General features: G+C 43.4%; 1 protein-coding gene across 1 annotated transcript in view; it reads left to right on the top strand.

The window, feature by feature from the left end:
• LOC106569756 (insulin receptor) overlaps positions 1-22,562 on the top strand; it is a 201,809-nt gene that overhangs the window by 129,968 nt on the left and 49,279 nt on the right. Inside the window, exons 3-4 of the mRNA XM_045694442.1 lie at positions 19,797-19,927; positions 21,659-21,852. Of these exons, the coding sequence (XP_045550398.1) occupies positions 19,797-19,927; positions 21,659-21,852 (325 nt within the window). The remainder of the gene's footprint in view (positions 1-19,796; positions 19,928-21,658; positions 21,853-22,562) is intronic.

Here is a 22,562-nt window from a genome sequence, read left to right as displayed (position 1 = left end):
AGCAGGTTAGGAGTGCTTAGGCAGCAGGTTAGGAGTGCTTAGGCAACAGGTTAGGAGTGCTTAGGCAGCAGGTTAGGAGTACTTAGGCAGCAGGTTAGGAGTACTTAGGCAGCAGGTTAGGAGTACTTAGGCAGCAGGTTAGGAGTACTTAGGCAGCAGGTTAGAAGTGCTTACGCAGCAGGTTAACTAAAATGCTCTCCCTCCTTCCATTGCTGTATACCATCTAGCCACAACCCCTCAAACGGTTTAGTGGTCATAGTGTGATTTCCTGATTACCCAGTGTTGTCGTGGAAACAGCTGGATCTCAGAGCTGATATGATACAAGCCTGTGTTTTGTTGTTGTTTTGCTCTGGGTTTGGGGGAATTAAGGTGTGTGTGATGTGCTATATGATCCCACTAATGGCAGCCAAATGTATTTTTGCTGCATTCCTTTCAGCCTGCATCATGTGTTCAGAGCCACAGTAACATGATCCCAGATACCTCTGTGTATCTGAAGACTAACTGACAGTCAGGACACAGCATTTCTATTCAACTTCAGGGAAACCTTCCCCTAGCCTCATGGACACAGAGCCTATAGTTGAAGTCGGAAGTTTACATACACTTAGGTTTGAATTATTAAAACTCGTTTTTCAACCACTCCACAAATTTCTTGTTAACAAACTATAGTTCTGGCAAGTCGGTTAGGACATTACTTTGCGCATGACACAAGTCATTTTTCCAACAATTGTTTACAGACAGATTAATTCACTGTATCACAATTCCAGTGGGTTAGAAGTTTACATACACTGAGTTGACTGTGCCTTTAAACAGCTTGGAAAATTCCAGAAAATGATGTCATGGCTTTAGAAGCTTCTGATAGGCTAATTGACATCATTTGAGTCAATTGGAGGTGTACCTGTGGATGTATTTTAAGGCCTACCTTCAAACTCAGTGCTTCTTTGCTTGACATCAATGGAAAATCAAAAGAAATCAGCCAAGACCTCAGAAAAATAATTGTAGACCTCCACAAGTCTTGTTCATCCTTGGGAGCAATTTCCAAATGCCTGAAGGTACCACGTTCATCTGTACAAACAATACTACGCAAGTATAAACACCATGGGACCACGCAGCAGTCATACCGCTCAGGAAGGAAACGCGTTCTGTCTCCTACAGATGAACGTACTTTGGTGCGAAAAGTGCAAATCAATCCCAGAACAACAGCAAAGGACCTTGTGAAGATGCTGGAGGAAACAGGTACAAAAGTATCTATATGCACAGTAAAACGAGTCCTATATCGACATAACCTGAAAGGCCGCTCCGCAAGGAAGAAGCCACTGCTCCAAAACCGCCATAAAAAAGCCAGACTTTTTTATGGGGACAAAGATTGTACTTTTTGGAGAAATTTCCTCTGGTCTGATGAAACAAAAATAGAACTGTTTGGCCATAATGAACATCGTTATGTTTAGAGGAAAAAGGGGGAGGCTTGCAAGCCGAAGAACACAATCCCAACCGTAAAGCACGGGTGGCAGCATCATGTTGTGGGGGTGCTTTGCTGCAGGAGAGACTGGTGCACTTCACAAAATAGATGGCATCATGAGGGAGGAAAATGATGTGGATATATTGAAGCAACATCAAGACATCAGTCAGGAAGTTAAAGCTTGGCCGCATATGGGTCTTCCAAATGGACAATAACCCCAAGCATACTTCCAAAGTTGTGGCAAAATGGCTTAAGGACAACAAAGTCAAGGTATTGGAGTGGCCATCCATTGCAAAGCCCTGACCTCAATCCTATAAAAAAATTGTGGGCAGACCTGGAAAAGTGTTTGCGAGAAAGGAGGCCTACAAACCTGACTCAGTTACACCAGCTCTGTCAGGAGGAATTTTATTTTTTTATTTCACCTTTATTTAACCAGGTAGGCCAGTTGAGAACAAGTTCTCATTTACAACTGCGACCTGGCCAAGATAAAGCAAAGCAGTTCGACCCATACAACAACAGAGTTACACATGGAATAAACAAACATACAGTCAATGATACAGTAGACAAAAAAAAGTATATATACAGTGTGTGCAAATGAGGTAAGATAAGGGAGGTAAGGCAATAAAACAGGCCATAGTGGCGAGGTAATTATGATCTATCACTCCAGTGTTTAATTGCTATATGTGCAGAAGTTGAATGTGCAAGTAGAGATACTGGGGTGCAAAGGAGCAAAATAAATTAATACAGTATGAGGATGAGATAGTTGGATGTGCTATTTACAGATGGACTATGTACAGGTGCAGTGATCTGTGAGCTGCTCTGACAGCTGGTGCTTGAAGTTAGTGAGGGAGATAAGAGTCTCCAGCTTCCGCGATTTTTGCAGTTTGTTCCAGTCATTGGCAGCAGAGAACTGGAAGGAAAGGCGGCCAAATGAGGAATTGGCTTTGGGGATGACAGTGAAATATACCTGCTGGAGCGCGTGCGGCGCTGCTATGGTGACCAGTGAACTGAGATAAGGCGGGGCTTTACCTAGCAAAGACTTGTAGATGACCTGGACCCAGTGGGTTTGGCGACGAGGAATGGGCCAAAAGTCACCCAACTTATTGTGGGAAGCTTGTGGAAGGCTACCCAAAATGTTTGACCCAAGTTAAACAATTTAAAGGCAATGCTACCAAATACTTATTGAGTGTATGTAAACTTCTGACCTACTGGGAATGTGATGAAAGAAATAAAAGCTGAAATAAATCACTCTACTATTATTCTGAAATTTCACATTCTTAAAATAAAGTGGTGATCCTAACTGACCTAAGACAGGAAATTTTTGCGGAAGACACATTTCAGTTGAATGTATTCAGTTGTACAGCTGACTTGGTATCCCCTTTACTTTACGCCACTACGCGCTGCAATGAACAGTCTTTTTTGAGAACAGTGATTAAGTTATATTATTAGCCTAAATTATGACTATATAATCATCACATGACTATATAATCATTTTTTATGGTGTAAGTTAGCTTCCCAAGCACCACCCATGTCAGAATAACTGTCCATATTTACTTTTCCTCAGCCAACAAAACGCGTAACCTATGTAGAAAAGTTTACCTATTCTATTGGTCAGCTTGTCATTCTGTGCGAGAAAGAAGTAGCCTATTCCAAACATACTCTGGCACGGTTGTGGGATGATAAATCCCAAATTCATACAGCCAGTAGGTCTATGCTAAATATTTTTTTAAAGAAAAGAGAAAAAAAAAACTAAAAAGCAATGAGGCTCATGCAACAGATCTGAACATTTCGCTTAAAATGTTGATAAACAATTATTTCTTCACATTATAAGTGCAGCAATGCACAGAAGGCTGCGTGCGAATGTTCATTCCGTTATGCAATTAGCGGATAAACACCGTTTTATGTGACAGAGAGGAAAATATCCTTTTGAAATGTAGAGAGATTAAAGTGTCTTAAGAAATATTCACGGCCTTTGACTTGTTCCACATGTTGTTACAGCCTGAATAAAACATTTATTAAATTGAGATTTGTTGTCACTGGCCTACAAACAATACCTCATAATGACAAAGTGGAATGTTTTTCTACATTTTTACATAGCAATAAAAAATGAAAAGTTGAAATGTCTTAAGTCAATAAGTATTCAACCCCTTTGTTATGGCAAACCTAAATAAGTTCAGGAGTAAAAATGTGCTTAACGAGTCACATAAGTCACTCTGTCTTCAATAATAATTAATGACTACATCTCTGTACCCCACACATACAATTATCTGTAAGGTCCCTCAGTCGAGCTGTGGATTTCAAACACAGATTCAACCACAAAGACCAGGGAGGTTTTCTTTCCTTCTTAATGCGTTTGAGCCAATCAGTTGTGTTGTGATAAGGTAGGGGTGGTCACAGAAGATAGCCCTACTTGGAAAAAGACCAACTCCATATTATGGCAATATCAGCTCAAATAAGCAAAGAGAAATTAGTCAATCTGGAAAATGTCAAGAACTTAAACGTTTCTTCAAGTGCAGTCACAAAAACAATCAAGCGCAATGATGAAACTGGCTCTCATGAGGACCGCCACAGGAAAGGAAGACCCAGAGTTACCTCTGCTGCAGAGGATATGTTCATTAGAGTTAACTGTTTCAGAGTTCAAGTAACCGACACATCTCAACATCAACTGTTCGGAGGAGACTGCGTGAATGAGACTGCGTGAATGAGACTGCGTGAATGAGACTGCGTGAATGAGACTGCGTGAAACTACTACTAAAGGACACCAATAAGAAGAGACTTGCTTATTTTTCTACATTTTCTTTTTAACTAGGCAAGTCAGTTAAGAACAAATTCTTATTTACAATGACGGCCTACCCCGGGCCAATTGTGCGCCGCCCTATGGGACTCCCAATCACGACCAGTTGTGATACAGCTTGGGCCAAGAAACACGAGCAATAGACATTAGACTGGTAGGAATCTGTCCTTTGGTCTGATGAGTCCAAATTTGAAATTTTTGGTTCCAACCGCCGTGTTTTTGTGAGACGCAGAGTAGGTGAACGGATGATCTCCGCATGTGTGGACAATGGGTCAAACACAACAATTTACATGGTTTGGAATGAGTTGGACCGCAGAGTGAAGGAAAAGCAGACAACAAGTGAAGTCGGTTAAGAGAATGCAAAGCTGTCAAGGCAAAGGGTGGCTTCTTTGAAGAATCTAAAATATATTTTGATTTAACACTTCTTTGGTTACATGATTTCATAGTTTTGATGTCTTCAGTATTATTCTACAATGTAGAAAATAATAAAAAGAAAGAAAAACCCTTGAATTAGGTGTGTCCAAACTTATATATAGTAGCAAGATCAAGGGTGTGGGGGTTTCCACGTCACAAGTTCAATAACAAAACAGGCACCAGTAGCACAAATAGAACTCAAGGGGGAAGTTTATTAGGGATTTTTGTACACGGGGAAAGGGGGGTGAATTCACCAATCACCTCACAGTCCACGTTCCGTTTTCCACGGTAATCCTCACACTCGGGTCCTCAGCTAATCCGGTCCGGTACACAAGGGAGTTAGTCGGACAGTCCAAGTCACAACGTGTAATCTCACAGATGGTATTCTCTCTTCATAAGGCTCTTGGTTCTCTCCTACTCTGCCCCGTTGTGCAGGCTGCTTTCCCTTTTTATCCCCAAACACTCCCTGGTTTAAAGAGTTAGTCTTGCCTCGTTGGGGCAGGAAGTCCATACAAGGCCCGGAGGTGGAGCCAACGGACTGCCAGATATCTCCCCTCAATCACCACTCCCCTCACCTCTCCCTGCTGCCTGCCACAAGATATATTTATTTATTTATTTATTTATTTATATATATATATATATATATATATATATATATATATATATATATATATATATATTAGTTTATTTATATATATATACTGCTCAAAAAAATAAAGGGAACACTTAAACAATACAATGTAACTCCAAGTCAATCACACTTCTATGAAATCAAACTGTCCACTTAGGAAGCAACACTGATTGACAATAAATGTCACATGCTGTTGTGCAAATGGAATAGACAACAGGTGGAAATTATAGGCAATTAGCAAGACACCCCCAATAAAGGAGTGGTTCTGCAGGTGGTGACCACAGACCACTTCTCAGTTCCTATGCTTCCTGGCTGATGTTTTGGTCACTTTTGAATGCTGGCGGTGCTTTCACTCTAGTGGTAGCATGAGACGGAGTCTACAACCCACACAAGTGGCTCAGGTAGTGCAGCTCATCCAGGATGGCACATCAATGCGAGCTGTGGCAAGAAGGTTTTCTGTGTCTGTCAGCGTAGTGTCCAGAGCATGGAGGTGCTACCAGGAGACAGGCCAGTACATCAGGAGACGTGGAGGAGGCCGTAGGAGGGCAACAAGCCAGCAGCAGGACCGCTACCTCCGCCTTTGTGCAAGGAGGAGCACTGCCAGAGCCCTGCAAAATGACCTCCAGCACACCACAAATGTGCATGTGTCTGCTCAAACCGTCGGAAACAGACTCCATGAGGGTGGTATGAGGGCCCGACGTCCACAGGTGGGGGTTGTGCTTACAACCCAACACCGTGCAGGACGTCTGGCATTTGCCAGAGAACACCAAGATTGGCAAATTCGCCACTGGCGCCCTGTGCTCTTCACAGATGAAAGCAGGTTCACACTGAGCACATGTGACAGATGTGACAGAGTCTGGAGACACCGTGGAGAACGTTCTGCTGCCTGCAACATCCTCCAGCATGACCGGTTTGGCGGTGGGTCAGTCATGGTGTGGGGTGGCATTTCTTTGTGGGGCCGCACAGCCCTCCATGTGCTCGCCAGAGGTAGCCTGACTGTCATTAGGTACCGAGATGAGATCCTCAGACCCCTTGTGAGACCATATGCTGGTGCGGTTGGCCCTGGGTTCCTCCTAATGCAAGACAATGCTAGACTTCATGTGGCTGGAATGTGTCAGCAGTTCCTGCAAGAGGAAGGCATTGATGCTATGGACTGGCCCGCCCGTTCCCCAGACCTGAATCCAATTGAGGGGAGGAGATCCCTTAGGAGACCATCCGCCACCTCATCAGGAGCATGCCCAGGCGTTGTAGGGAGGTCATACAGGCACGCGGAGGCCACACACACTACTGAGCCTCATTTCGACTTGTTTTAAGGACATTACATCAAAGTTGGATCAGCCTGTAGTGTGGTTTTCCACTTTAATTTTGAGTGTGACTCCAAATCCAGACCTCCATGGGTTGATAAATTGGATTTCCATGGATTATTTTTGTGTGATTTTGTTGTCAGCACATTCAACTATGTAAAGAAAAAAGTATTTAATAAGATTATTTCATTCTTTCAGATCTAGGATGTGTTATTTTAGTGTTCCCTTTATTTTTATGAACAGTGTATATATATATATATGAGTTTTGGAAATTGTCCCGCGACCCCATTTTCATGTCAGGTGACCCCTAGTTTTGGAACAGCTGGGCTATGAGTTCCATGCGCTCATTTCTTTAGCTGCCAATGGATCAATGTGTCCATATGGCAGAGGCTGGTGTTCTAGCATTTTCTTGAATTTTTACTTTGAGATTTTCTTCAATTTCATTCAGATTTTTATTATTAAAATGAAACTGGCACACGTTATGATGTCATCGGTAGAAACTGTAGGCTATAAGTATCTCCAACTTGAAATTCCCGCCGCCAATGAAGTCTTTATAAAATAATCGCCTATAAATTTCCATGGTGGGATTTTGCCTATAGGCTACTTTGAAGAAAGGTTAGACCTCATAATATGTAGTAAAATATTCAGGTTTCAAACAACTAAGTATAATTTCAAAATGCATACTTCCTCCAGCTCACATTGTAAAGTGGTGGTGATGCGTTGATAGCCTGTTGCTTGCAGTTGAATGGTGAATGGGAGGCGCTCTTCAATTACTAGTTGAGAAATAAAACTGGTAGCTCTTTTTTTAACCATGCACCACAATTGTTTTTAACACGCAATCTCATTTAGAATTGTTGTGCAATGAATGGGCTTCTAAAAGCGTGTTTTACTCCAGCAGCAACCAGCTGAGGAGCATTAGGAGAAATCCCACTCAAAATAATCTCTGTATGCTGTGTTGGACAAATATAAAGATACATGATGACTAACGAAAACAAAACACATGCTATTTTATTTACACTATATTATCCAAATTAACATATAGACAGATAAGCATGATGGTCAAACGTACTTACATCGAATGGTTTTTCCATCACTGAATAAAAAGCATTATTTTGGAATGGGATTGTTATTCTCCTGGTCATTTTGGACGGCAACAGTTTTATTTGTTGACGTTGTTGTTTTGGGGTTTTTTTACTAACGGAAACCCTGTTTGCCAACATGTGGCTGACTGCAGGGGCGCAACTTTGGTTTTAGAAGTGGGGCGGGCATTTAAAAAAAACAAGCATTATTATATCCACTTGGATAAACACTCAACAGCCTACCCGACTGTTCGGAAGCGTCCGCATGGTCCTAAAGCACACCGATGCCTTGTTTTGTATCACATTCCAATGATAAAACTGGGGGGACAGATGTGACCCGATTTGAGGAAACTAGGCGTATGTCGCAAGTCAAGACTTCACAGGAGAGCCATTTAAACTTATTTTTTTATTTATTTTTTATTTAAAAAAAAAAAAAACGTTTTTTGGGCAGAAATGCCTTCTTGAACATGTGTACTTTCATGTCCCTTAATAACAAACTTGAATGCCATCTTTAAATACGAATAAAATTGTAAAATTACGAGCTTTGTTGGTTAAGCCACAGAACAACCTTCCCACTAGCCATGATTGACTGAGGTAATAAGTGGGCTGCACATGCCGAGAGATGAGTTCAGATTGGTCTGCCATATAGGCTTCTGTTTATTTGAGCTCGTCAGTCTGTGTTGGTAATCTTGTCGAATGCGGCTTTTTTTAATGTATTGTGTAGTGGAGCTGCATAAGTGTTGGTCTCCACTATCTGGAGGACTAAGTTTTGAAATCAGTGGAATTAAGAGTATGATGGCTAATGAGATGGAGAAAACACCTGTCTCCGGATTACATCTTCAAACTAAGGGCAACCGTGGTATGGCATTCCTGAGAGGGAGACGCGTCCATCATGCATGATGATGTATACAGGTAAAATAATCTAGCATTAGCTAGCTACATTTTCAGATATTACACGTTTCTAATCTTGACAGAAAGTGGTTTCATTTCAAGCTAAAGTGTACTGTTAACTAGCTAGCTAGCTAGCTAGCTAGCGTTAGCTGGCTGGCTCCCTAGCTGACGTTATAATTCGTATCTCAGAGTCGTATTCATGCAGCGTAGTAATGACATGATTTGGCACTGTGTTCATTGTTGTTTAACTAGCTAATGTTAGCTGGCTGGCTCGTTAGCTAACGTTACGTGACGTGTGTGACTCTAAACATTGTTTACCTAGCTAGGTCCATTGTTTACCTGGCTAGCTAGCAACATGTCTTAAGCTAAAGTGCACTGTTGGCTAGATAGCTAACGTTAGCTCGCTGGCTCTCTAGCTGGTGTTATTATTTGTATCCCAGAGCCATTTGCTTTTCTAGTTAGAGCCCAATGTTAGCTAGCTAACATTGAACCTGGTTGGTTAGCTTCCAGCACCGTGGCATTGTTGAATATGGCCGGTGTCGGTAAACGTCAGCAAAAAATGCGTAATGAAATTGTTGCCAGCAGAACTGGTTAGGCTGTTTTCATGTTATCCCTAGGTAAACAAATCATCAAGTGTGCCATTTTCCCAAAAGCGAGTTTACAAGTTGATCAACTTTCAAAGCAGAATTACTTTCCCATTGTTCCACAAATGCAGTGTATGATATACAATTTTGTAGCTCTGAGTCTCTACTTTTATCCAATGTAAAAAAACACAATTTCAAATTTTGCTACATAAGACCGAATCCAGGTGGTGAGTCACATATATGCAATTTCAGCATGTGTGGGGGCATGTACCCCGTCCTGTCCCCAGTGAAAGTTGCGTCCCTGGCTGACTGTTCCATTCATAGGAATACTCACAGCTAGGGCCTGTCAGCATGATACTGATGAGGCCCCCCTTGCTGGTCTTCTCTATGCTACATGTTCAGCTGCAAACTGGACATCTCTCCAATATCTGCAGCAGGCAATCTTATGAGGTGGTGTTGACTGGGAGGGCCTGTGACAGGGTGATATCATAGCCAAGTGGTAACTTGCATTTTCTTCTGAAGAAAGAACTAAGCTTTTTGCTAATGCACTTCAAAACAAAAATGACTCAACTCGTATCTTGCTTGGCTGAGGAATTAGCCTACTGTTTTAGCAAGCCGGGTATTTTTTTAATTATACAACTTTGCATATTTCACATAACACACATTACCTGTCGTTGTTAATGAAGCCGTCTGTGTCATCAGGGCAGTAACTCAGAGGCTATCAGAGGCTTCAAGATGTCCTTTTCATAGGAGTCAAGTGAGACTCTGGTAACAACACAGGTGTCACAAAGGTACTTGAGTCTCATGACACACTTTTTTATTCTGAGGTCTCGCCTGACAAGCTGTGAAAATGGCAAGTGAACAGTGAATGAAATTATCGCTAAACCATTGCAACCACACATTGCCGGACATGTTACTATACCCACCTTTGCTCTTTCTGGTAGATCCTGGCATCCGTTCATGACTAGGGGGGATCAGTCTGGCGCTCAACTGTGGACTTTGTCTAACAGGGGAAAACTGGTTCAACTAATGTCATCATCCCTCAATTATAAACATAGTTTGAGAAATAAAGTAATAACGTAATCTGAAATTCTATGCCCTACAGATGTAGACTGACTGCCTCCAGATTGGATTAGATTCAGGCCGGTGCAATATGTGACCAACTGTGACATGATTTGATATGGCCCTGGGTTGGTTTGTTGCCTTTAGTTAGTACACTGTTGTAGTCAGACATGAGTTGGCTAGTACCACCATAGCTGCATCCACTATTTATTTGTGCCCTAGACACGGGTTGCACCTCGGGAGGATAATATGACTGTTTAGTCTAAATTACACTAATTTAGAGTGGCATGGAACTAAGATGACATTGCTAAAGTAGGCAAATAATTAGTAGGAAACAACTTTGCCATATTATGATGTCATCAAATTTACTTTAGAGAGATAGCAATGTTGCGACTACTGTTACTTGCAAACTTTGTAAAAAAAATTGCTAGCAATGCTAATGTTAGCTAGCTAAAATACGGTGGTCCCCTCAATCTTCGTTGGCTGGCTGAAGTTCTACTGCATCTAAAGTCATTCTGGTGACATCACAATCATGACAAAAGGTTTTCTTACTAATTATTTGCATTCCTTTGAAACTTTATTGTGTTTCCATGCCTAAATATACATAACCAGATACATAAGCGGCAGTCTATGGTCTAGCTAGTGATATACTCACCAGCATTGGAGACCAACAAACTACAACCTATTCCGCATGATAGCATCTAGTGATGCACTGATATGACCCTTTTGGCTGGTACCGATATCCGATATTTTCCTTGACAAAATAAACTATATCGATAACCGATATAAAACGTTTTAGCGGCCTTTTAAGCAATCTAGTACAGGTAAATAGTTAACGCATACACATGGACGCAGCGGTCTAAGGCATTGCATCTCAGTGCAAGAGGCGTCACTACAGTCCCTGGTTCGAATCCAGGCTGTATCACATTCAGCCATAATTGGGAGTCCTATAGAGCGGCGCATAATTGGCCCAGCGTCGTCCGGGCTGTCATTGTAAATAAGAATTTGTTCTTAACTGACTTGCCTACCTTAAATAACGGTTACACACACACACAACACTGACAAAAAGTTATTTTGTTGGCATTTACGTATTCAGTACCAGTAAAACATAATCAAAACATATTTTTTTCACTTACTTGCTGTGCTGTTTCGTTGTTCATTTCTTCAGTCGTTTCATTCTCTACCAGGATTTCTATGGAACGCCGTTTGGGTCGTTGCTTGTCAAAAAAGATACTAATAACTAGATACAAATAACACTATTTGACGCGTCAAATAAGCTTGTTGACCAATCAGGAGCTGAATATGACTGCATAATAATTTAACGCGTTCATACATTTTTTTAACGTAGTTATTACACATTGATTACACTCACTCGTATTTCATATGTCATAACGAGCCATCGATACGTATGCTATGATGCTGGTAAAGTTGTCTCGCGCACCAACAGTGCTGTTCGTAAAAATAAATAAAAAAAGCTAGCTAGCTTCTTGTTCTTCCCCAAAAACATAATGTGTTTCAACATAATCTGTTTCAGTAGCTATGGTTAGCTAGCTAACTATATAGCTGGGTGTCATCATCTAAAATAACCCTAATTTATAAGACAGTTCTTATTTGATTAATGGTGGTTGGACACATCTATGTGAAGCTAGACACAATAAGGATTAGCCACAATAATGGACTTTGCGGTTAGCCTTCAAAATAAAAGTGTGGGATAATTATACTATTTGTATTCATTTGCATCCCTGTCAATGACATACTTTTATTTTGAAGGCAAACTGCAAATTCCACTATTGTGCCTAATCCTTATTGTGGCTAGCTTCACAACGCATAACCTGGTCCGGTCGAGCATCACTAGCCAGATGAAGCTAGCTGGCTGCTTATAACGTTAGCTTTGGGCAACAGGGTCAAGTAGCTGGCTAGCTATTTATTTTCATGAACTGAAGTTCAATTTCAATAGGCGAATAACAAGTGTCAACCTAGCTAATACTTACTCACAAGAATTCCTAAGTCATTGCTAAGAATAATGAAAATGACTGAAGTTTCTACTGGTCATTGTTTTCAGGCTGGTTATATTGGTGCTAGCTAGGTACCAAGCTAAAGGTAGCTACCCCAGAAGTTGCGGTCAAACAAATTATGCTTTATTACCAACGCAGTATTGTAAACACACCGTTCGTGGCCGGTGTTTGCAGACTTTTTTGTATAGCTTTGACACCGCTACTGTATATTTTTTGACACGCAAAGACCCAAACAGCGTTCCATAGTATGTAACTCCGGTAGGGCAACATCTGAAAAATGGCGCACTTTGGTAGTGTGTACCGGTGCTCGACCAGTCAGCGAAAGCCAACATCACCCACGACAGAGAACGGTTGATTGTCAAGGGCAATGAATTCCATTATCTTGGCTTAAATGGATTTCGACTTTGCGTTGTCTCGCTGAAATGTTCTTACTCTTTCAAATGACTGCTCGACTTGTTGACTGCTCGATCCACACAGCAGACATTGTGGGCTAGGTTAGGAATGCTGTGTTGCACGTATAGCGTAACATTTTACATGGCGTCATTGCGTCATGTACCTATGGTTTATAGGTATGCACGGTAGCTTTGACATCGGTTTTTAACATCGGCGTTAAACTAGACTTTGGGCCGATACCAATGTTTGCATTTTCAGTTCACTGATTTGATATTGTGCAAACCATAGAGTTTGGCTGTGCATCCTGCTGTAATATGCTCCATACATTACATGGTCAATCCTTATAGGGCTTTTCAGGTTCAAAAGGACGTGATCCTTTGTACAAGTTGGTTGGGGGCGATGAAACAACTTTCAATGACGTAAAGCGAAGTGGGCGGCAGGGTGGTTTTGCACGTGGAGCTTGGTAAAATGGGGCAGGATTTGTTGACATTGTAATTTGTTTAGGTAATCTGAACCCAACCTTCATTTACATGTTGTGATGCACTGAGGTTGACCAAGGGTCATGTTTTTCGAGCCTAGTGTCTGTGTGTGTTGTGTGCGGTGCGCTCGTGTCTAGTCCACACTTTGTGTAGCTGTTAGCAATAATGCTAATGATAACCGTCTGCTGATAACCGGAATTCTCATAGCGGATGCTAGGTAAATGCTAACGAGTGCATGCAAACATTTACTACTAGGACAGACAACCCAGCTCATAAAGTTATTATCTCAACGCAGTTTGCAGCAGGGATCTTAATCCTGGAGGAGATTGTCTCTGCTGCTGTTACCAAGAGTGGCACTTCATCTCACTGCTAGAGGCGTCACTACAGACCCTGGTTCGATTCCCAGCTGTATCACAACCGGTTGTGAGACCCTATGGGAGTCCCATAGGGCGGCGCACGATTGGCCCAGCGTCGTCCGGGTTAGGTTTTGGCCGGGGTAGACCGTCATTTTAAAAACAAATTTGTTCTTAACTGACTTGCATAGTTAAATAAAGGTAAAATAAAAAAAGCGAGAGAGAGGCCAGCTCCCCCTACCAGGCAACACATTGGTTAAAGCGAGGCCAACTTCCCCTACCAGGCAACACATTGGTTAAAGAGAGAGAGGCCAACTCCCCCTACCAGGCAACACATTGGTTAAAGCGAGGCCAACTTCCCCCTACCAGGCAACACATTGGTTAAAGAGAGAGAGGCCAACTTCCCCTTACCAGGTAACACATTGGTTAGAGAGAGGCCAGCTCCCCCCTACCAGGCAACACATTGGTTAAAGAGAGAGAGGCCAACTTCCCCTACCAGGCAACACATTGGTTAAGGAGAGAGAGGCCAACTTCCCCTACCAGGCAACACATTGGTTAAAGCGAGGCCAACTTCCCCCTACCAGGCAACACATTGGTTAAAGAGAGAGAGGCCAACTTCCCCTTACCAGGTAACACATTGGTTAGAGAGAGGCCAGCTCCCCCCTACCAGGCAACACATTGGTTAAAGAGAGAGAGGCCAACTTCCCCTACCAGGCAACACATTGGTTAAAGAGAGAGAGGCCAACTTCCCCTACCAGGCAACACATTGGTTAAAGAGAGGCCAACTTCCCCTACCAGGCAACACATTGGTTAAAGCGAGTCCAGCTCCCCCTACCAGGCAACACATTGGTTAAAGAGAGAGAGGCCAACTCCCCCTACCAGGCAACACATTGGTTAAAGAGAGAGAGGCCAGCTCCCCCTACCAGGCAACACATTGGTTAAAGAGAGGCCAGCTCCCCCTACCAGGCAACACATTGGTTAAAGAGAGGCCAGCTTCCCCTACCAGGCAACACATTGGTTAAAGAGAGGCCAGCTCCCCCTACCAGGCAACACATTGGTTAAAGCAAGGCCAGCTCCCCCTACCAGGCAACACATTGGTTAAAGAGAGAGAGGCCAACTCCCCCTACCAGGCAACACATTGGTTAAAGAGAGGCCAGCTCCCCCTACCAGGCAACACATTGGTTAAAGCGAGGCCAACTTCCCCAACCAGGCAACACATTGGTTAAAGAGAGGCCAGCTCCCCCTACCAGGCAACACATTGGTTAAAGAGAGAGAGGCCAACTCCCCCAACCAGGCAACACATTGGTTAAAGAGAGGCCAACTCCCCTTACCAGGCAACACATTGGTTAAAGAGAGGCCAGCTCCCCCTACCAGGCAACACATTGGTTAAAGAGAGGCCAGCTCCCCCTACCAGGCAACACATTGGTTAAAGAGAGGCCAACTCCCCCTACCAGGCAACACATTGGTTAAAGAGAGGCCAGCTTCCCCTACCAGGCAACACATTGGTTAAAGAGAGGCCAGCTCCCCCTACCAGGCAACACATTGGTTAAAGAGAGGCCAGCTCCCCCTACCAGGCAACACATTGGTTAAAGAGAGAGAGGCCAGCTCCCCCTACCAGGCAACACATTGGTTAAAGAGAGGCCAGCTCCCCCTACCAGGCAACACATTGGTTAAAGAGAGGCCAACTCCCCCTACCAGGCAACACATTGGTTAAAGAGAGGCCAGCTCCCCCTACCAGGCAACACATTGGTTAAAGAGAGGCCAACTTCCCCTACCAGGCAACACATTGGTTAAAGAGAGGCCAGCTCCCCCTACCAGGCAACACATTGGTTAAAGAGAGGCCAGCTCCCCCTACCAGGCAACACATTGGTTAAAGAGAGGCCAACTCCCCCTACCAGGCAACACATTGGTTAAAGAGAGGCCAGCTCCCCCTACCAGGCAACACATTGGTTAAAGAGAGGCCAACTTCCCCTACCAGGCAACACATTGGTTAAAGAGAGAGAGGCCAACTCCCCCTACCAGGCAACACATTGGTTAAAGAGAGGCCAGCTCCCCCTACCAGGCAACACATTGGTTAAAGAGAGGCCAGCTCCCCCTACCAGGCAACACATTGGTTAAAGAGAGAGAGGCCAACTCCCCCTACCAGGCAACACATTGGTTAAAGAGAGGCCAGCTTCCCCTACCAGGCAACACATTGGTTAAAGAGAGGCCAGCTCCCCCTACCAGGCAACACATTGGTTAAAGAGAGGCCAGCTCCCCCACCAGGCAACACATTGGTTAAAGAGAGGCCAGCTCCCCCTACCAGGCAACACATTGGTTAAAGAGAGGCCAGCTCCCCCTACCAGGCAACACATTGGTTAAAGAGAGGCCAGCTCCCCCTACCAGGCAACACATTGGTTAAAGAGAGGCCAACTCCCCCTACCAAGCAACACATTGGTTAAAGAGAGAGAGGCCAACTCCCCCTACCAGGCAACACATTGGTTAAAGAGAGAGAGGCCAACTTCCCCTACCAGGCAACACATTGGTTAAAGAGAGGCCAGCTTCCCCTACCAGGCAACACATTGGTTAAAGCAAGGCCAGCTCCCCCCACCAGGCAACACATTGGTTAAAGAGAGAGAGGCCAACTCCCCCTACCAAGCAACACATTGGTTAAAGAGAGAGAGGCCAACTCCCCCTACCAGGCAACACATTGGTTAAAGAGAGGCCAGCTCCCCCTACCAGGCAACACATTGGTTAAAGAGAGAGAGGCCAACTCCCCCTACCAGGCAACACATTGGTTAAAGAGAGACCAGCTCCCCCTACCAGGCAACACATTGGTTAAAGCTGAGGGTGGATCTGCAGCTGCCGCTGTGCGATGGAATGGAGTTAGCACTGGATCAGGAATCTGTGCGGTGTGTGTGTGTGTGAAGGGCTGCAGGCAATGCGAGTGACTTTGTGTGTGTTTAGGGATGGGGGAGGGAGTGTGTATAGTGCGGCTGAGAGAGACCGAAGGGGGGAAAAGGGAGACAGGCAGAGAGTATTCAACACCCAATATTCAGAGAAAATACTGTCATGAGGATTTCATCAATGTTAGCTACTCATTCAGAAACATTGTATCTAATCCCCTCATTTGATACTGTTAAATGATCTCTAATTAGCCCCTTGTACCACCCCGTTACACACACTCAGTCAGGAAGGAAGGACAGGGGTCCATGTTGCGCTCGTAGAGGGCTGACCCCATGTCACATGACTGCTGTGACTCTAATGAATCCCAGCAGAGAGAGAGTCAGTCAGTCAGTATAATGCGGTGTCAGTCAGTCAGTCAGTATAATGCGGTGTCAGTCAGTCAGTCAGTATAATGCGGTGTCAGTCAGTCAGTCAGTATAATGTGGTGTCAGTCAGTCAGTCAGTATAATGCGGTGTCAGTCAGTCAGTCAGTATAATGCGGTGTCAGTCAGTATAATGCGGTGTCAGTCAGTATAATGCGGTGTCAGTCAGTATAATGCGGTGTCAGTCAGTCAGTCAGTATAATGCGGTGTCAGTCAGTCAGTCAGTATAATGCGGTGTCAGTCAGTATAATGCGGTGTCAGTCAGTATAATGCGGTGTCAGTCAGTCAGTCAGTCAGTATAATGCGGTGTCAGTCAGTCAGTCAGTCAGTATAATGCGGTGTCAGTCAGTCAGTATAATGCGGTGTCAGTCAGTCAGTCAGTATAATGCGGTGTCAGTATAATGCGGTGTCAGTCAGTCAGTATAATGCGGTGTCAGTCAGAGCACCTTTTCTGTGGTGTTGTTTTGCTCTACATTGTAAAAGTTGTTGACCTGCGATGATATATTTTTGTGTGTTTGCGGTTGCTTGTTCAGTCAGTTGTTAATGTAGCACACACTCACAAAAACACCCTTTCAGTTCATGTGATCTGACCTGTGGCCTGAGCCCCTCGTTAGGCTGTTGACCAATCCTAATCTAATCTGGCTCCGGAGCTACCTGAGATGATTTAATCCTGCAGGACAGGCAGTCAGCAAGGTGTTTACCTCTCTCCCGCTGACACACACACACTGCCAGTACCTACTGGCTTTGAAACTCAGCAATGGCAATGAACGTTACCATGTGTATGTGTTAGTGTTGCACGGTATACCGAAATGTAGGTACTTTTTCAATACTAGAACATGTCAAATATATTAGGTATTAGAATTGTTGTTACTTCCGGTACTTCTGTCAAATGTGTCTCAAGGAACAAGTCTCTATCAGCCCAGCCGATGTCCCCCTTAAAGCTTGAGCGCACCGTGCCTGCTCCACTGAGCCTGCTCCACTGAGCCTGCTCCACTGAGCCACCGAGCCTGCTCCACCGAGCCTGCTCCACCGAGCTTGCACTGGGAGTCTGGGCTGCATCATGTTAGCTCTCCACTTAGCCTGCACTGAAGTTAACACACTTGAATAATGCAACATGGCATGTAGAAATGTTGAAACTCTTAATTACTGTTCGCAAAACAATGTCCATACAGGCTAGAACACCTTACAATGCAAGAAGATACCGATAGCTTCCAGCTTTGTAGGCTAACATTCCTTGCTAGCTGAAGCTAACAAATTCATTATCCAGGTTTATTCATTCACTTAGTCGGTCTCTCTTGCACGTCTCTCCTAAAGACTATCTGTTGCCTCCAGTGAACTGACTGTGTGTGTGAATAGGGCTCCCAGGGGCCGCCCCCTTCTTGCCTTGTGAATGACATCATTACTGGTTAAAGAGACAGCGTGCACTTTTATAAAATAAGCTACTTCTATGCAAATGTTGATCAGTACAGTAAAATAAGTCCCAAATGGAAGGGAAACGGATTGTTTTTAATCTGCAGCTCCATGAAATCAGCCAAAACAAGCTCAATAACTCAATGCATACACACACTCCTATTGAATGTACGTTAGCCTGTATTGTGAATAGGTCTAGACTACATCTTGGTTTACTCAGTTAATCAATAGATGAGACATTTACCATTCAAATAAATTATTACCATTATGTTATGTAGTTAGATGGGTAAAAAAACATAGCCTAATTTGATTGTGTGATTGTATAATTGATTCATTAATGTATTCATGGCTGTCTGAAAAAGTTGACGTAAAAAAAAACATATATAATTTTATACTGTTGAACTGAAAGGATTGAGCAGAGCAGTAGCTGTGTTTATCAAATCAAATTGTATTCGTCACATTCTTGGTAAACAAAAGGTGTTGACACTGTCTGGATTAAGGGCCGTTCTGTGCCTTTGGCTAATACGCCTTCTTTGTCTGCTGTGGTATTGTTTTGATATCGGGTAGCGTGATACTCAACCTGTTATCGGTATCCAAGTCAAAGTTCTGGTATCGTGACAACACACACACAACACTGTGTGTGTGAGCGCTCTTGCACAGTGTATTCTTACCAGCTTGGCAGTAGATGAAGTGTGTGTGTGTGCAGTGTTTCCCCTGGGATTTTTTTCAGCAGCGGTGGAAAATCCAGCTAATTTTCTGCAATTCTACACATTTTACCATGGCTTTTGCCGTGTTCTTATGCTATCTGAGTGACTCAAACATTATAACAAAATTATATTCCCATGCCATGACATTTTTGGAATTTCAGATTCTCCCTGACTGCCTAGTTTTTATTTTTGTGATTGTTAGTTCACAAAGATGATTTTATTTAAAATGTATATCTAGTCTTCATATTTTCTTTTATCAGATTTTTTGGAGTGTTGGCAATGATTTAGCACTGGCGACCTGCCACTGCTAAATGAATATAGGGGAAACACTGGTGTGTGTGTGTGGCCTGGGTCACCTCGTTAGAAAGTAACATTTAGTGATTTCAGAGCAAACCTGGGTCAAACACATTCCAAATACTTACTGACCTGGGTCAAACACATACCAAATGCTTACTGACCTGGGTCAAACGCATACCAAATGCTTACTGACCTGGGTCAAACGCATACCAAATGCTTACTGACCTGGGTCAAACGCATACCAAATGCTTACTGACCTGGGCCAAACGCATACCAAATACTTACTGACCTGGGTCAAACGCATACCAAATACTTACTGACCTGGGTCAAATGCATACCAAATACTTACTGACCTGGGTCAAACGCATACCAAATACTTACTGACCTGGGTCAAACGCATACCAAATACTTACTGACCTGGGTCAAACGCATACCAAATACTTACTGACCTGGGTCAAGCGCATACCAAATACATACTGACCTGGGTCAAGCGCATACCAAATACATACTGACCTGGGTCAAGCACATACCAAATACTGACTGACCTGGTTCAAACACATATACCAAATACTATTACAATTACCAAATATCCTATTACTAAACCCTCCCCCTCCCACAGTGTGTCCCACCAGCTGTAAGCACCGGGCCTGTACCAGAGACAACCAATGTTGCCATGAACAGTGTCTGGGAGGCTGCTCTGAGCCCCGCAACAGCAGCAGCTGTGTTGCCTGCAAGAACCTCCAGCACCAGGTAAATTTGGGATGACTTCAACACACCTTTCACAATCACATTAGTTGATTGTTTGTGTTTTTTTGGGGTGGAGGGAGCTGATGTAGATGCTTCTATATACAACGCCAAGAGAAATTCCTTGTGACTTTTGTGTTTCTGATTCTAGATGTTAGAGATGATTCATTATTTAAAGGTCCAGAGCAGTCAAAAACGTGATGTTTCTGTGTTTTCTATACACTACATGGCCAGCAGTAGGTGGACACACCTTCAAATAACTGGATCTGGCTATTTCAACCACACCTGTTGCTGACAGATGTAAAAAAAGAAATGACTACGTAGCCATGCAATCTCCATAGACAAACATTGGCAGTAGAATGGCCTTACTGAAGAGCTCAGTGACTCTCAATGTGGCACTGTCATAGGATACCCCCATTCCAAAAAGTCAGTTCGTCAAATTTTTGCTCTGCTAGAGCTTCCCCGGTCAACTGAAAGGGCTGTTATTGTCAAGTGGAAACGTCTAGGAGCAACAACGGCTCAGCCGCAAAGTGGTAGGCCGCAACAAGCTCACAGAACGGGATCGCCGAGTGCTGAAGCGTGTAGCGCGTTAAATCGCCTGTCCTCGGTTGCAACACTCACTACCGAGTTCCAAACTGCCTCTGGAAGCAACGTCAGCACAAGAACTGTTCGTCGGGAGCTTCATGAAATGGGTTTCCATGGCCGAGCAGCCGCACACAAGCCTAAGATCACCATGTGCAATGCCAAGCGTCGGCGTAAAGCTCGCCGCCATTGGCGCAGTGGAAACAGTGGAAACACGTTCTCTGGAGTGATGAATCACGCTTCACCATCTGGCAGTCCGATGGACAAATCTGGGTTTGACGGATGCCAGGAAAACGCTACCTGCCCAAATGCATAGTGCCAACAGTAACGTTTAGGGGAGGATTAATAATGATCTGGGGCTGTTTTTCATGGTTCAGGCCCCTTAGTTCCAGTGAAGGGAACTCTTAATGCTACAGCATACAGTGACATTCTAGACTATTCTGTGCTTCCAACTGTGTGGCAACAGTTTGGGGAAGGCCCTTTCCTGTTTCAGCATGACAATGCCCCTGTATACAAAGCGAGGTCCATACAGAAATGGTTTGTTGAGATCGTTGTGGAAGAACTTGACTGGCCTGCACAGAGTCCTGACCTCAACACCATCGAACACCTTTGGGATTAATTGGAACGCCGGCTGCGAGCCAGGCCTAATCACCCAACATCACTGCCTGACCTCACTAACGCTCTTGTGGCTGAATGGAAGCAAGTCCCTGCAGCAATGTTCCAACATCTAGTGGAAAGCTTTCCCAGAAGAGTGGAGGCTGTTATAGCAGTCTCCACTCCATATTAATGCCCATGATTTTGGAATGAGGCGTTCGACGAGCAGATGTCCACATACTTTTGGTCAGTGTATATATCCACACTATGAGGTTGGAATAATACTTTGAAATTGTGAATGTGATAATGCCTTTTAGCGTAAGAGCTGTTTGAAAAGACTGCCTGCTATTTCAGCCTGCTTAGGTGGGATGGAGTATTGGCCTTGTTTATTTAAACAAGTCTTGTTTATTTAAACTCTTATGTCATATCTGCTATTACAAATATCACCTACTTTTTTTTATTTTACATTCTCAAATGTTCTAATCGATACAGATGCTTTAATCGATACGGATGTAATTGACTAATTGATTAATCTAACTCATCCATATTCCTTACTACCAGGAGGCCTGTGTGGACCGCTGTCCCCAGGGATACTACACTTATAGGGGCTGGCGCTGCGTCCCTTTCTCCTTTTGCCAGGACCTCCACAACAAGTGTAAGCAGAGCAAGAACAGCGACTGCCACCAGTTTGTCATCCACAATGGAGCCTGTATACCAGAGTGCCCCTCCGGGTATACTACTGTAAACTCTACCACGTAAGTCTATAATACAGTACTATATACTACTGTAAACTATACCACCTAAGTCTATAATATAGTACTATATACTACTGTAAACTCTACCACGTAAGTCTATAATACTGTAAACTCTACCACGAATGTCTATAATACAGTACTATATACTACTGTAAACTCTACCACGTAAGTCTATAATACAGTACTATATACTACTGGCAACTCTACCACGTAAGTCTATAATACAGTACTATATACTACTGTCAACTCTACTACGTAAGTCTATAATACAGTACTATATAATAACATTACGAGAAAAATTATGAAAGGTATATATGATGTGTGAGCCTACTAATTATACAGTACAAATAGGCACTATTAAATTACAAAATTAAAATCAAATTGACTTGCCTATACTAGCCTATAATTGTAACTTTGTAGGCTGCATGTGCTGCACCAGAATCGCATGTTCTCTCCCAGCTTCATGGTTTGAACGATGTGCGTAATTCCAGTCCATACAATACAGTGCAGTAATATAGTTCACGCCCAAAAAGATTAGCCTACTGGAGATAGTTTCATTTATTTACGCCAGAAGCTAGCTACATCTATTGGCTGTCGTGCTTAATGTGCAGTAGCCTAGATAGATAGATAGATAGATAGATAGATAGATAGATAGATAGATAGATAGATAGATAGATAGATAGATAGATAGATAGATAGATAGATAGATA

This window comes from Salmo salar, chromosome ssa14, assembly GCF_905237065.1.
Source record: "Salmo salar chromosome ssa14, Ssal_v3.1, whole genome shotgun sequence".
Taxonomy (NCBI): Eukaryota; Metazoa; Chordata; class Actinopteri; order Salmoniformes; family Salmonidae; genus Salmo; species Salmo salar.
This window is presented reverse-complemented; position numbering and strand designations above follow the sequence as displayed.